This window comes from Sander lucioperca, chromosome 12, assembly GCF_008315115.2.
Source record: "Sander lucioperca isolate FBNREF2018 chromosome 12, SLUC_FBN_1.2, whole genome shotgun sequence".
NCBI classification, from domain to species: Eukaryota; Metazoa; Chordata; class Actinopteri; order Perciformes; family Percidae; genus Sander; species Sander lucioperca.
In genome coordinates, this window is record NC_050184.1 from 23,358,717 (window position 1) to 23,376,232 (window position 17,516).

The 17,516-nt window shown below is 38.9% G+C and overlaps 1 protein-coding gene across 1 annotated transcript; it reads left to right on the top strand.

The window, feature by feature from the left end:
- The first annotated feature begins 715 nt into the window (after positions 1-715).
- Positions 716-16,127, top strand: LOC116059898. The gene is made up of 8 exons (XM_031313160.2): positions 716-772; positions 1,248-1,289; positions 1,828-1,868; positions 1,981-2,023; positions 4,963-5,941; positions 6,193-6,357; positions 7,763-7,843; positions 16,107-16,127. Exons 5-8 carry the CDS (start codon positions 4,979-4,981, stop codon positions 16,125-16,127), a joined length of 1,230 nt encoding a protein of 409 aa, XP_031169020.2. The 5' UTR covers positions 716-772; positions 1,248-1,289; positions 1,828-1,868; positions 1,981-2,023; positions 4,963-4,978.
- Positions 16,128-17,516: the final 1,389 nt, after the last annotated feature.

The window sequence follows — 17,516 nt, forward strand, 5'->3', positions numbered from 1 at the left end:
TGTTCCCTTTAGATATGGTATCACAAACAAAGTTAGGGAATTACATTTGAAAATATTGCATAATATATACCCTACGAACCTGTTTGTCTCGAAATTCATGCCTGTTGATGATTATTGTAGTTTTTATAAAACAGAACAAGAGTCGTTAACCATCTTTTTTATGGTTGTTCATTTTGTACTGCATTTTGGAAAAGCTTTGAAGATTATATGGTATCTAAAACAAAACATTCAATCACACTTGAAGGGAAACATATTATTACTTATTTTGAAAGTAAAGATAGAAAGTTATGTAATATTGTAAATCTCTTTATTTTACTAGGTAAGTTTTATATTCATAAGGCTACATTTTCTAGTTCAAAACCATGCTTCAAATTATTCCAGGTTGAATTTGAGATGTACTTTGAGTCTCTTAAGTTGGTATCCAATAAGAAAGCTATATTAATATCTGATGTCTACTCCAATTTATTTGTCTAACTACTCCTGCTGTCTACACTACTGATTTTTGGAAGTCTGTCCTCTTTGTACCTTTATTTCCTTTTGTTTAATTTATTATTCTCATTTTTACTTTGATATTATAATTTGTATATATATATATATTTTTTTTGTATGTTATTTGCATATACATTGCAATGAATGAATCTTTGTAATCTACATTTTGAAATAAAGTTTAAAAAAAAAAAATAAATAAAAAAAATAAAAATAAAAATACCTGAAAAATCTATCCAAGATGGCTGCCCTCGCGAGCGACGCGGTGTTGAGCATGAAACAACTTGTAAGTAAACCAAAACACTTCAAAACTACTTTGCTTGTTGTAACATTGTAAGAATATCATATTACACGTGATATTTGACTGTTAGACGAGGCTATTTGTAATATATAAGTTGCAAGCGCGCAGCTTCATGGCGCCGAGCGTAATTTTTACGCGCCGAAAGCACCTGCCGCCTGCTAGTGACAGATAATATCCTGTGTACTGTTAATGTCGTGGCAAGGCAATAATGTTAACGTTAGTCAATAACTCTTTTTAGCAAGCGATAGTCCTTCTGTTTTTGAGTGTGTTGCTGCTGTTTGTGTTAAGCGCCCTGCTCTGGTAAGTTCAATGTGATGCTAGTCCTACATGCAACCAAATGAGCTAGTGGCTAACGTTAGCTGTAACTTTTACTCACACAAAGTTAGGGTTATGTGTATAATAGTTACCGAATGAACTCTGCAAGTTGTCATTAAGCCTTTACAAACTTCTTTCATTATAGGTTGAAGTGGAAGAAGTGCAGTGAGCATCCCCCAAAATCAAGGTGACTCAAATGTTAATTTATGCTGTGACCTATTTTGCACCATTTCTTTTATTTGGAGCCTAATTCATTAGCATATAAAGCTGGCCTTACACTATATCTTGAGCTAATATTTGTGAATAACCAGTTAGCCACCCTCTGAAGTCGAACAACATGGCTTCTGTTTTGTCAGACAATTAATTTAAAAGTGTAGGAAGAGCGGAAGCAGACATACACTGTGTGATTTCATAATATCAAAGCATAAAGCAGATAAGACCCCACCTGTATTTTGAAATCTGATAACGTTGTTATTTGCACTCTTGGTCATAAAGTGCTTCACTGGTTGGTGGGTCAGCCCTGGTCTAGATCAGTTATTTTAAGCAGTCAGCAGTGAATGCATGGACACTGAAGATTTTGATAGTTTTTTGCGAAGTGAGTTGTAATAGTATCTATAAAACCCAGTCTTTGCCAATTATTTTTGCTTTTTCTGTCCTTAAGTAAATCAATCAAAAGTCTCTTAAAAATTAAATATCTTGCTGTCTGTTTTTGTGTGCATGTGTAGTCCTACATTGTCACCAGACTCACCAGAGAGCAACTTTATTGGTAAGTTACATTAACACTTTTTTTTTTTTACAATTTTGTATCATTAATTTGTAAAGAGGTTGATTGCATAATTTGACTGGTTTCATATTGATTGTTTTATCTGTGCCCACAGGACCAACTTACTCCAAATATTGAACAAGTCTGACCTTTCTGTGGTAATCACACATTTCACATGCAGGAACATTAACTATGTTAAGTTTATAAGTAGTGAGTCTGAAGCATAAGGAATTTTAGTGGTCAAATGATTCAATGGAGTGGAAGTGCAAGTTGTGTGCTGTCACCTCAGACACCCGGGCCCATTTATTTAGGCACTACCGTTTACAACATAGTCATTATTCAAGAGTTAGCCCTTTGCCATGTCTCCACAACTCTTGTATTTGTACATTTCCATCATTTAATGCATTGAAAATTCATTTATCACGTGTCCACAAAGACACATGCAGAACTGGTGCAGGTGAAAGAGCACAAGTAAGACATACACTTTTTAACTGTCCATTGTGTGACTTCAAACAGCCTTTCTCAGAGGTGACACTGTTCAGTCATTTAAGGGGACATTTAAAAAACCATGAGAATGTACCATGCCCATTTAAGGACTGCAACTACCGCACAAATGTCTATTCATCATTTAATGCACACAAAAGTAGGACACATGAAGGCAGTTTAAACTTTTGTGATGACATTGTATCAACAGAGAATGATAGTGCACCAGTCATAAACACTGCTGTCCTTGAGGACGAGGATCCTGCTCACGAGTGTCACCATGCAGGCACATCTGCTTTTCCTGAGTCTGACAGTTGGTGTGACACCAGCCAGTTAAAGGCCCAGTTACAACATAATTTGTCCTCCTTGTTCTTGAAGATGCAAACTGTTCTTCATGTTTCTGACATGGCATCTCAGGAAATAGTTGATCACCTGACTCAGATATTTTCCCTGTCTCAACCTCTTGTCAAAGATACTATACATGAGATACTACAGAGGCATCATGTCTCTCCTACTGAAGCAATCGTGAATGATTTGGTGAATGCTGTTATGGACACAAATATTTTTTTCAGTGCCACAGCTAAAGGTGAGGAGTTGTCCTCAACTAAACGAAGAAAAACATTTATTGAGAAAAACTACCCTGTGGTAATGCCAGTGCAGTATGTTTTAGAGCCTGGATGCACAGTGGTTTATGTCCCTATGCTCCAGATGATCCAGAAAATGTTCAAACATACTGACATCCTTGACAGAATCAAGGAAACCAAGAGCTCAGAAAAAGGTCATTACATGAGCCATCAAGATGGCTCATATTTCCAAGAGAATAATTTGTTGTCTTCTTCAGAGCTGTCACTGCCACTGATTTTGTACATTGATGACCTTGAAATTGCAAATCCACTAGGCACTTCAAGGAAAATCCATAAACTCTGTTCAGTGTACTGGGTGGTTGCTGATTTGCCAGTTAAATACCGATCAGCACTGCATGTGATTCAGCTAGCAGCACTATGCAGGGTACCTGATCTTAAGAGGTGTGGCTATCAAGGAGTACTTGGTCCTATGCTACGAGACCTTCGCATTCTTGAAGAAGATGGAGTATTCACCGATTGCCTTGGTCAGTCAGTCCGTGGCACAGTTTTATGTGTTGTGTCTGATAATCTGGCAGCCCACTCATTGGCAGGCTTTATGCAGTCCTTTAAAGCAGGATATATTTGTAGATTCTGCAAGGCTAAACAAGACCAAATTCAGTCTCTCGAAGTCAGAGATGGTGAATTTAGTCTAAGGACTAAAGCCACTCATGACTGTGATGTGCAGGATGTTACACAAGAGGGTGGTCAAAGCCAGTGTGGTGTCAAAGGGGACTGCATCTTGAGAGAGAAGTTGCAGTATTTTCATACCATCACTTGTTTCCCACCTGATGTCCTGCATGATCTTTTTGAGGGTATTGTACCTGTTGAGTTGGCCCTATGTATTAAGGAGATGATTCGGCTCAAATATTTTACTCTTGAGTATTTGAACTGGAAAATTGTGTCATTCCCGTACCAACACACAGACAAGATTGATAAACCACGACCTATTTCAACGAACTTTGCTGCAAAGAGGACCATTGGTGGCAATGGCCACGAAAATAGCACATTGTTGAGATTACTCCCATTGATGATTGGTAATACAGTCCCTGAGGGAGATGGTGCTTGGACTGTATTGATGGATTTGAAAGATATTGTGGAGCTTGTGCTGTCCCCAACATTTGATGACGCATCTATCCAGTATTTGCAGACAAAGATACAGGATCACAGACACATGCTTCAGGAGGTTTTCCCAGAGTTCACACTGCTCCCTAAACATCATTATGTTGAACACTACCCAGATCTCATACAGTGTTTTGGGCCTCTTGTCCATTTGTGGACTATGCGGTTTGAGGGCAAACACCGCTTTTTCAAGTGTGTAGTACATGACACACTAAACTTTAAGAATGTTTTAAAAACACTAGCGACTAGGCATCAGCACATGATGGCCTACTACCTCAGTGCTCCATCATTCCTTAAACCACATCAGCAGACATCAAATGTCTCCTCTGTCTTGGTTTCAGAGCTTCCTGAGGTTGCAAAAGAACACATTAAGCAAAAAACAGACAGCAACCTGATTTACAGCACATCAAAAATCATTATTGATGGTACTGATTATGATGTTGGGATGTTTGTGTCTGTGGGGCAGGAGGGTGGACTGCCTCAGTTTAGCAAAATTCAGCAGATCCTCCTTGTTTACAATGATGTCACTTTTCTTTGCCAAGGACACAAATCACACTACATTGAACACCTGAGATCATATGAACTTTACCCAGGCAATGTAACTGTCCACAGTGTATCAGAGCTCAATGACAACTCACCCCTCTCTGCATACAATGTAGAAGGAAAATTGCTGTTGACGCCCAAACGATTCATACTGTTGCACTGAAAGTACATTTACATCTTGTGATTTAAAAAAATGCTAAGTAGTAGATCTTAAATCATATTTTAACACGAGGGTAAACTTCCAGTATGTAAAGGGTGATAATTAGCTGTTACATTTTTGTATGCACTACTAAATCTGCTTATTTTTCCATGTCAATCTTCATACATAGATTTGTCCCTCAGAAGATGGCAGCAACCCAAAAATTTCTGCTGCGTGTTTATGTTGCCACAGATGTTGCTATAAAGGTAACTTTGACTGAGCGACCAGAGTCGGTGAAAGAGCTAATCAACATACTGCGAGAAAAAGCCAAGCCAAGACTGGACTTTGAGTTTACCTTGTATTATGAGGATCCTGACTTTGGTGGACAACTCAGCTGTCTAGTTGATATTCAAGAGTTACCAGAGAAGGCGACATTGAAAATTATCAGATCAGAAAGTGATACCAGCTCATGTGCATCTTCTGATACAGACATCCTTCCTCTTGTGCCTATAAGCCAGCGTCAGAAGTCCTGGCCTGACATCTTCCCTGTGCCAACTTTTTCTTATGAAGTGGAGCATGTGCTTGAAGAGGGAAACAGTGCATTTGCAACTTCTGGAAAGACACTGAAATTAACCAGATCCCAAAAGCACAACATCTTGGAGAACATGGCTGCAGTGATGTACAACTTCAAACCTTACCCAAGTGACAATGATGTGGGTATGGCAGCTGAAGCTCTTGTTAGAGCTCATCCTTGTCTTAAAGAGCCTGGAAGTGTGAGTGGATGGTATGGATGGAAAATGAGCCTGAAATTTAAGATGGGGGATTATCGTGGCAAGCTGTCAAGATCTGGATGTTTGGAGGTGTCTGTCAACGCAGGTAAAAGGAGCAAAAATAACCCTGACAAAGAGCACCCGCACTCCAACATAAAAAGAGCCAGACGAGCTGAAGTGAACTTCCTTCCAAACTTTCCCAAGGGAGAAAGTCAGGCCAGTTTGGAAGAAATGAGACTGCAGATTATGGACGAAGTTCAGAAGAGTCAGCAAAACCTACGCTTGATAGAAATGCTAATGCAGAAGACCTTTGCCCTTCGTCGCCAGGAGATAATTCAGGAAAATCCACAGGTGAAGGACTTCTTGGGGAAATGGCCGGCTCTTCGGATTGAATCACAGGTAAAACACAGACTTTTTCTCTTTTCTGCCACTCTTCACACATTTCTATGCCAAATTTTGAATATGGATCACATTCAAATGGAACAGCAAATGCCACTATTCACTGTGGGTAAGAACTATCACTTTGCATGTGACCATGTTGCTCAACAATGTATTTTAACGGAATATGTTGCATCACAAATGTGTTTTCTGTTGCAAATCAAGTATTAGTCTTTTTATATAATAATTTTTTTGTTTTTTTGTTTTTGTAGCTTTGTGCTGAGTTCCAACGCATCACAAACGTCAACCTACGGAACCAGTTCTATGCTGTGCTTGACCAACATACACCTGGACTGGTGGCCTTGTATAGGCAGAAGGAACGAACCGGAAAGATATCAGAGGCGCTGCGTGACATCTTAAAGATTTATGATCTCCAGGTGAGTTAAAGATGAACTTTGAGCTTCAGGTCCCACTGGACAGCAGGGCCTCAGGGTGTCATCGTCTGTCTAACACTGCCAAATGCCATGAAATTTGGTCAACACATCCATACTGAAAGAAGAATGAAATCTGTTATATTCATTTTTGCTTGTTCTTCCAGGAAGTGCACGATGTCAATATGAAGCGTACTGTAGCCCTTCGTGCGTGAGGAGGACCCACAGTTCTTCAAGACTTGGAATGTAAGTATTCAGTATATTCACAGAACTATTAGTATCTCTAGCAGCCACTTAGCTATATCTAGTTACCCCTTAGTAAACCTTGTGTGTAGGTGTCATTGTAATGGTAAATGGACTGTACTTAGTGTGCACATGGATATACATTCTGTGCATATAAGCATACACACATATATGTAAAAGCCCTAACCTCATGTAATCCCAAACCTTAATCTCTCACAAAGCCCTGGCCTAACTTTACCCAGACCTGGAGAAGGCTAATCATTTGATTGACCTTTTGGCTTAACCTCTCATAAAATAACACACACACACTCAATCTCTCTGTAAAAATTACTTAAAAATACCTTTTATGAGATGCTGTACATTACATATCACAATACAGCACCCACGATCTAATACCTACCTGCATATTAATAGCCTGTTGAATACTCAGCTGTAAAATACCTACCTGGGTACACTTACCTATTAAATAACATCCTGTATGATATTAAAATGTAAAATACCTGCTGCTACACTTACTTCTTTTATGATTGGCTGTAGAATAGACAGCTGTAAAATGCTTACCTGTATTCCTACCTGTGGGTTGTTGGCCTGTATAATAGTTACTTGAGATATACCTACTATATACTGTACTTACCTGTTGAGTAATCACCTGTAATATACACTCAATGGCCTTTTCATTAGGTACACCTGTGCAATATAATTCAATCCATTACAACTCTGATATAAATTCTACATCTATAAAGTTTATATATTTTCAGTTTTTGTTGACATTGTCGGAAAGCTGAAAATTCTACTATGTTTATTATTGAGGTCATAGTGGGTGACGATGTATTATTGAATGGGTTTCCTAATATTTTGTCCACTGCATTAACATACAAGAAAGGGGCAAAATATTATGAACACCATTCAATATAATTCACCCCACTATGCCACCACCACGTATTACAACCTCAGTAATAAATATAAAGAAGAATTATCACCTTTCTGACAATGTCAACAAAAACTGAAAATGTATAAAATTCATAAACGTAGAATTTTAAGGAGAGCTGTTGTATTGGATTGAATTGGGTTACACACATGCACCTGATGAAGTGGCCAGTGAGTGTACATTCAGTTGTTGTGTTTCTTCAAGTTAACCTAACCGTTGCACCCTCTCTGTGTCTTTCAGGTGGAGGAGTCAGATGAGCCAGGCATCATTGACACTCCTGTTGCTCTTGTCACAGCAGTCACAGAGGACACTGCAGATCCAGTTCATTTCAGTCCTGCAAGCATTTCTATTGTTGTGGAAGATGATGTTGTGATGAGTGATATCCCTAACTTGGCTGATGCATTTGCATTGTTGTTTGGGTTGATGTACGCATTGCATTTGGACTATCCCAAGAAACTCATTCACACTTTTACATTCATCCAGAAAATCCTAATGGGTCTTGATGATGGTAAACCACTTAAACCCTGCCTACTGAGTCTCAAAACTGACCTGTTAATGAAAGAGTAGGCTAACTTCAGAGTTGTTTACATGTTGATGTGTTTTTGGGGTTCCCAGTATGGTAACTTTATAGTATGTTGTTGAACATGGTGTTCAACGCATTTGAAACTGTTTACATTTGGCGAATTATGTCTTTCCCACCAAATCTAACGTAGTTGCTGTTGTTTATACTTATCGGTTGTACACCAACTTGGTGCTCTGAATCCTAAAATGATGTGAGATGTGCCTTTTTTATATTTTGTTTTTATAGGGTTTTACAAACAGGATATATTTGATGTCTTGATTACGTGTTTTGATACATTTATTATTTATTTACTTTTTTATATATATTTTTTTATTTCATTTGCACTTTGATGGTCATGGCTGTTACTAATGCTGTTTTAAGAAATCAGGCCATACTTTTTATATTAAGCACTTTAAGATGCTCAGTTCCTGATTATCTTGTTCCTGTTTGATATGTAGAGATACATATGTTCACACACAATCACAGTCCCATACAGACACACACACACACAGAAAAATGCACAACCAAACACTAAATGAGTTTAACAAGATGGTAGATGATATATTGTTAGATGTTATATTTGTAGCTAGAGCAGAGGTGTTTAATTGTGCTGTCTATGTATGTTTTCATTCCAACTAAATACTTCACCAGGTAATTTCACTGGTTAACACACTTACAGCTATTGGGTAGGTGGTGAAACTAGTATGTGACATCATGGTACATGGTTAGACACCTCTTTGCTAGAACAGAGTTTTAAAAAATGACTGCTGTTGATGGTCTGACATGTTTTGTATAAAACAATTTTAAGACTGAATAAAAGAAAAAAGAAAATGTACAGCTGAAGTTATTTTTTTTTTGTAGTTTTAACTTGTAAATTTCATTAGCTTGTGGGTTATACACAAGTATATTTTTTGAGTTAGTAGATTTCTATTTAATTAAGTACCATTGGATCAAAATAATTAAGTATGGAGATACTAAAATTGTGCATATGTTAAACAATATTTTTAAGCACGGTGCACTTAAAAAAATAAAACATAAAATTTAAATGTTTAAGTTTGATTAGATTGTAACTTTAAAAAAAATCTTACTTAAAAAAATTAAGTTACTTACCTCAAAAGTTATTATGTAATCAGTTTCTGCAAAAGTTTTGAGTACTATGAACTTATTGGGGTTTACAGTGTACACATGACACAAACTTCTTTTCTCCAAACACCCACCTTTAGATTTTAGAGAATTTTTATCATGTTAATAAATATATAATATAGCTTGATTCAAAATATAAAAAATACAATTCCTTTACGCAGCCACATGGATCTTAGACCTTTAAATAATAAACAAACTATGATTAACAGAAAGATATCCTTCATATGGCACAAGGCCTCTTTTGACACAGAAACCACTCATTGTTTCATACATTTAGTTGACTGAATAAATCAAAATGATTTATTTTTCTGAGTCTGTTAAACAAAGAGGCAGCTTGTTGTCAGAATATGTTCATTTTAATACCATTAAATCTCAAGTAACAGTGGGAAGTAGGTAAGTAGCAGTGGTTAACCAAACTGCTGAATAGGTCTTGTGTCAGAGGCAAATTGTTCTTGTGCTTTCTTGCTATTTTATTAAAAAACTTAGATATAGTAATTGATTCCTCTTAAATACTTTAGTTCACAGCAATACAGCTGTTTTGAAATAACTAAAATGATTTTTAATGATCCCCCTCATTCATCTTAATTTGGTGGTATACTTGTCTTTATTAAACCAGAACATTATTATGTATACGTTATTATTATGTATATATATGTTACATATGCAGTAAAGTCTGAATACAGGACTTTAACTTGTAGTGGAATATTTTCACAGTGTGTGTTAGTACTTTTACTGCAGTATGTAGAGCCCAAGTTTCCCACCGAGCCGTCTCACTGTAACTGTACTTTAAAATACATTAAACAATGATTCCCAGAGACTTGTAATACACTGGGGGAACCCTGAATGCTAATGGTCTAGTTAACACTGCAACATTCATTATTCTGTCTTTTTAAGTGATAGAAGTGGGCAGGCTTGTCATTCTAGAAATAGATCACAGGATTGGGCTGTTTTTACAACTTCAGTGTGGAAGATTGATTGGATAGTACTTGTATAACATCTAGCCAATCAGATGGTGTTGTGGGCGGAGCATTAAGTGAGACTCAGGTGTGAGAGAAACGGAGGGAGAGACACAGAGCTGTAGCACTTTTTAATTAATTAATCAGTTATTGGTCAAATAAAACACAGATACAGATAATTTGTAAATTAACAATTATCTCCCTGATAATTGGCCAGGCCGATAACGAGTTGACCCCTAACGTAGATGTTGATGCTGCTTGCAGCAGTTCCTCTCAGGAGTTTGTTACAACATTCAAATCATTCTGTGTTTGCATAGAAAGTCAAAGCAGCGTTGGAGGAAGTATTCAGATCCTTCTCTGGAAATGAACTAGTGGCTAAATGTGGCACAATACAGCTCTGCTCTCTGTAGGACATGGATGTTTTTATACATGGACATTAAGTGGAATAAGTACCAATACCACACTGTCTAACTACAATAATACAAGAGAAAGTCCTGCATTGAAAATGTTACTTTAATAAAAGTATTCAATAAGTACTTAACAAAATAAAATAAGATGGACTTTATTGATCCAAAGGAGATTAGCAGTGTTGTATAAAGTACTAGAAAGCAATACTTGAGTAAAAGTACAAGTATCGTACTAGAAAAAGACTTTGGTAGAAGTGAAAGTTACCTTTTAGAATATTACTTAAGTAAAAGTCTTAAAGTATCTGATATATACTGTACTTAAGTATCAAAAGTAATTTTCTGATATTTAATGTATTTAAGTATTTGAAGTAAAAGTACTGAACTCTATTGTGGCTTTCTTATAGTAAAGCATAAAACATATTCAGGGTTCCCAGATCTTCTTATCATCCGGTAGGAAGAATCTTTCATTCCAATGTACAGAAACTTTTCTTGTAAATACGGCCACGGGTGTATGACGTTATCTTCACCACTACCCTGTTCACCGAGGTCACCACTATCGTCGGGGTGGTCGTCTACGGTAACGGGAGGTCCTCCAGTAGGTGCTCCTGCTTCCATGGCGGTTCCAGTTGTGCGTCCTCCTCCTCCTTTAGCAACAAACAAGCGCTGAAATAGAGCGTGCGGCGTGCGGCGTGCGGCGTGCGGCGTGCGGAGCGTGCGTAATGCAATCTAGGAGCAGTGATTCGCCAAACCTCCCTTATTGCAGTTGCACACATTTCTTCTAATTTTATTTTTTTAGTAATGAGTAACGAAGATGCTTAGTGGAAATATAACGGAGTAAAAGTATACATTTTATCTAGGAAATGTAGTGGAGTAAAAGTGAAAGTTGACATAAATTTAAATAGTAAAGTACAGATACGTGAAATTTCTACTTAAGTACAGTAACGAAGTATTTGTACTCCGTTACATTACAACACTGGAGATTAGTCTTGGACACATCCAGTATCCGCTGTTAGGAAATACAACACAACATAGAGCAGACACACAAACAAACATACACTTGAACTACCCCCATCTAAAATGAATAGAAAGGCCTGTGTTTTCACCGCCCGTCTGACGGCCGACGCAGTCAGTTTGAACGCAGCTCTGGCTGGTTTGCCATCTAGGACTTTGATGGACAGGGGGACAGAGGAGTTGGTAAAGTAGTCAAGTCTTCACCGGGAGACTCTGAAGGGAGAAGCTGGTACTCAGGGTGCAGGACATGGGGGGGGCTCTGAAATGATCTTCTGGGCCTGAGGAGAGTTTTGCTAAAGACAGCTGGAGAGTGGGATGCTGTCTGACTCTTTGTGTTCAGGTCTTTTCAGATGTAACAGTGAATGAAAACTAGCTGACTGTGGTATCATTAATTCCTAATCACAGGTGGATCTATAACAGTGTTAATCTTAGTCTTTGCTAACCACAGACTGTTATTGTTATTAGGTGTTGAACATACGTCCACAGCAGGACAAATCCCTTTAACCTCTCAGAACACGGGAGATTCTACCGCTGCCTCCATCGCTGAGTTACAACCAAAGTCACACAATGACCAACTTTGACTTCCAGATCTGACCGAACGTGGAGCCCACACAGAAAAATTACTGGAACTGATCCATCTATCGATTAATATTTGTATCTGTGTGTCTGTGTGTGTGTGTGTGTGTGTGTGTGTGTGTGTGTGTGTGTGTTTCTGTGTGTGTGTGTGTGTGTGTGTGTGTTTCTGTGTGTGTGTGTGTGTGTGTCTGTCTGTGTGTGTGTGTTTCTGTGTGTGTGTGTGTGTGTGTGTGTGTGTGTGTGTGTGTGTGTGTGTATGTGTGTGTGTGTGTGTGTGTGTGTGTGTTTCTGTATGTGTGTGTGTGTGTGTGTGTGTGTGTGTGTGCGTGTGTGTGTGTGCGTGTGTGTGTGTGTGTGTGTGTGTGTGTGTCTCTGTGTGTGTCTCTGTGTGTGTGTGCGTGTGCGTGTGTGTGTGTGTGTGTGTGTCTCTGTGTGTGTGTCTGTGTGTGTGTGTCTGTGTGTGTGTGTCTGTGTGTGTGTGTGTGTGTGTGTGTCTGTGTGTGTGTGTCTGTGTGTGTGTGTCTGTGTGTGTGTGTGTGTGTGTGTGTAACCCTTTAGAGGTGGGGAACAGAAAAGGATTACTCTATATAATAATTATTTATGACCAGTGGGATCAGAGGTTGTATGTTGGACTACGGAGTCCAGTTTTAACCAAACAATCCACCAGGAATGACTCAAACACAGTTGTTCTTTCTCTGAGAAACAGAAACTCTTCCCTCTTTAATGCATGGATGGGAAGTAGAAGCCAAAAATCATAAACGTTGCACACTCTTCAAATGACATAAATCTTACCCGGGTAAGTAGAAAAATAAAAAATGTAAACTAAACTCACAGCTGTGATTTAAAGGTCAGAATCCCCCCCGTTCAGTCCACTGTGGAAGTGGAGAGAGTTTGTCCTACAGCTGTCCCAGTTGGTGGGGGGGGTGTATGGCGTTATATATGTGTCACATTCCTGAGCGAGTAATTGTATGTTTTGAGCACAGAGAACTATATTTTGCAAGCGCATTACATTGCATTTTGAATAGAAATGTACACTCGCAAAAAATAATTCAGTTTGAGTAAACAAAAACCTATTTCGTGCACAATAAATGTATTTACATGTCTTTCTGTGATATAAGTCAATAATACAAAATACTGACCGAAATGTGTTTTAATCCAGTAACATTAGTCGAACAGCTCCACTGTAGCCAGTATTTGCTGTACCAACAGGTGTTAACTGAAAAAGACGGTTCCTCCTAGATTTTTGTTTCCTGCTACTTGCGATCTAATTGGAGACGAACAGCCAATCAGAATTGACCTTTTGATTCTGCGATTGGTTGGTTTTGTGGCACACTTGTAACGCTGTGAAAATCTGAGCGAGCGTGTCTAGAGTTGAGCGCGTAGAGAGAAGAGGTTGAGAGAGAGGGAGACATGACCGGAGCGCAGCAGCGTCTACCTGCGAGCAGAGAAAGACATGCAAATACATTTATTGTGCACGAAATAGGTTTTTGTTTACTCAAACTGAATTCTTTTTTGCGAGTGTACATTTCTGTTCAAAATGCAATGTAATGCGCTTGCAAAATATAGTTCTCTGTGCTCAAAACGTACAATTACTCGCTCAGGAATGTGACACATATATAACGCCATATGTGTGTATGTAAGGAAGTGTGGAAGTCTCTAGTTCTCCTCTGGGCTGTGGCTCGCCATCAGCGTCTCGATTCAGGCTCCAACCAGGGTTCAACATTAACTTTTTGGTCCACCAGCCGACTGGCTAGTGAATGTTCACATTTGACAAGCCACTCTATAGATGACCATTGCTTTTTTTCAAATCTACCAGCCACTTGCATACTTTCCCAGCATTTGGCTGGTAGATGGTGCTGATTCTGAACCCTGGCTCCAACATCCAGGTAGATCAAAGGCTCAAAGGGTCCAGCAACAAACCTGAGCTACGGTGAGTAAGGTCAGAACATTCCTTTAGCTTCCAATCATCAACTAGAATATAATTCATGTTAAATCATCATAGCATTAAACTCAACAATCATTGTAATATGACATCACAATATCAGAAACAAACATTCTCAAAATATTCTTAGAGATAATTATTGAAAAACCTCTTCAATATAATATCAAAATATCGCTTCCACATAATAATTAGAACACCAAATAACATAGATGCTAGTAAGCAGACAGACTTTGTGTACCGTCTGCCATGTGAAGGCATGTTCAGACACATCTCAAATAAAATGTAACACTCAAAGATAATTCAAATATTAATGTGCTCAAAATGCACAGATCAAAGTGCTAAATCAACACATCCCACAGTAAGTGTGTAACTATTATGCAAACAAACATATTACACAGCACTGGATTAAGTTTGCAGCTTTAAAATATCAAGCTAATGGTTTTAGCGTTAGTGAATGGCGTCTGCCATTGTGCTAGTTAGCATCTCAGCTAGCGCTCCACATGCGCTAGCGTTAGCGGCTAGCGCTTAGCGGCTAGCGCTTAGCATGGTAAAAACGATCGCTCACCGATGTGTTTTCTTCGTGAGGGAGACGTCAGGTCTCTCCGACTGCACTCTCACTCTATTTTTAAGAGTTTTTAATCAGTTTTAACAACTTTTATTGAAATGTCTTCACGAGGTAGGTATCGTTCTCGACGCAGGGTTTGCTCCATTGACATATATATATACTGGACCAGCAGGTCCCGTGTCTCTGGACGGAGACCAGTGAAGTCTCTTTCCCGGTGCTGGCTGAGCGTTACTGAGCAGCCTCCAACTGAGCTTGAAGACGTAGATGTGACGTGAGCAACCTGTCTGAAAGTTGGAAGTCTTCTGGTAGCTGTGCCAAGAGAAATCTCAATCATTCCCAATCTAGCAGAGACGGAGAGCGTAGGTATATGTAAGGAGATAACATAGACACAGGCTAATTATTGATCACTAAAATGATAGTTAACATTAGTAATTAAACTTAAACAGCTAATGGAAGTCCAAACTGCCTGAGAGCTTCTCCTGTACTATACGGTAATTCCTCTACTATGAGACAGTAAGTCTCGTGGTTATGACCCAATCGTTAGCCTATTTTTATAAAAACGTCTGCTACGGAGCCATAACGTGAGCTACAAGGTAATGGAGCCTTTTATACATTGTCGTGTTTCTTTAGAAATAAACAATGGACAAATAGAGTCTTTAAACTCTTCAGATGTAAAGTTATTCTCTGTCAAAGTGACGTCAGAATGAATGGCAGTCAATGGGATGCTAACGGAGCTGATGGCTTGGTAGCATCAACATGAATGGCAGTCAATGGGATGCTAACGGAGGTGATGGCTTGGTAGCATCAGAATGAATGGCAGTCAATGGGATGCTAACGGAGCTGATGGCTTGGTAGCATCAAAATGAATGGCAGTCAATGGGATGCTAACGGAGCTGATGGCTTGGTAGCATCAACATGTCTCCATAGGAGCTACGTGGTCCGAGGAGAAGCTGACCCTCTTGGTTTCCTCTCTGTTCTTCCAGCAGCTCAAGAGGAAGTGAACTCTGCTCCGAGCAGGTCGACAGTCAGAGCTTCTTCCTGATTGGCTGACAGCACGTCTCCAACCCATCTCCTTCAAAATAAACTTCCTTTTTATTTTCTCTGTATCTCAGTTGAATTGCTTTTTAGAGAAATATCAGTTTTTAATCTTTATCATCAATAACATACTTCATGAATTTACTTTTTAATATAAACCTAGCTATTTTTATATAGATTTTTAACCTTGGTTACATGTGTGTGTGTGTGTGTGTGTGTGTGTGTGTGTGTGTGTCTAAACATCTTCAGGTTGTTTTTTGTTTAATCTGATGAAACCCTTTTTATTTACTTGTATAAATATATATTATATTATATTATAAATATACACTTGAAGTTTGTTTTTTAGACATTTTCTTTTTTTACGTTTTTGTCTCTTTGTGTCATTAGGTCTTTGACTTTCAGATCTGACCTAACGTGAAAAATTACTCAAACTGATCAATCAATCGATTAATATTTAATATCACACACACACACACACACACACACACACACACACACACACACACTGTGTCACTTCCACATGATCTGCATCAGAGATAAGTTCAGTCAGAACATCGGTTGCCAGGTTTCCTCCTCCGTCATCTGGGATCATCTGGGAACCATGTACGACATGCAGGCTCTGGTGAGGAGCACGCTAACACACACACACACACACACACACACACACACACACACACACACACACACACACACACACACACACACATACGCACACACATACACACACACACACATACACACACACACAGAGAGACACACACACACACACACACACACACACACACACACACACACATACACACACACACACAGAGAGACACACACACACAGACACACACACACACAGACACACACACAGAGACACACACACACACACACACACACAGACACACACAGAGACACACACACACACACACACACAGACACACACACAGACACACACACACACAGACACTACAGGCAGACTGTTCTCCTGTAATGGACATGTCCCTGCCTTGACACTTCCTTCTCTACAGGCTGCGGTCACTATTTGAATTTTCCGTTAGTCCATCAGAATGGCATCAAACATGTTTCTGAAAAAGGGGAACTTATGCTTTTACCTAACATGCAAATATCTGTCGCCGCTGATGTATTTCCATGAAATCATCTGATACTGAACAATGAGTTATATGATCAGCGGTCTGTCTGAAGTCACACAGTGAGGAGGACGGAGAACAAACAAGATGGACAAACTTCTTCTGCTCATCATGGCTGCAACAGGTGAGAGGTTATTAGGTTTTATTAATGTTTATAGTCTTATTACACATCTATATATCCTTGTGGCTACAGAACTCTTATCAGAACAATATTATGAGTCACTTTAGTTAAATTATGATCTTATGTTTAAGTCAAGTCATGTTTAGTTATACAGCACATTTATCAGCTGGGCCTCACTTTAAAATGTTCCTCTTGTTACCTTAGAGGACAAACATGTCCCCTTTCAAACAACTGCTGGAAAGATATAGCTGCCTGGGTGGCCTAGTGGTAGGGGGGGCCCCATGTGTGGAGGCTCGGTCCTTGACACGGAGGTCGTGGGTCTGATTCTGGCCAGAGAGGCTTTCCTGTGTGTCATCCTCTCTCTCTCTCCTACATGTCTGTCTGTCACTAGAAGGGCCTGAAGTGCCAAAAGAAAATATTTATATTAATATTATAGTTAAATCTTTTAACTGACTTCAGTCCTGATCATAACTACCAAAAACTCATTCATATCTAGAATTTTAACCCTTTAAATGCTGCTTTATGTACATAAAGTCACTC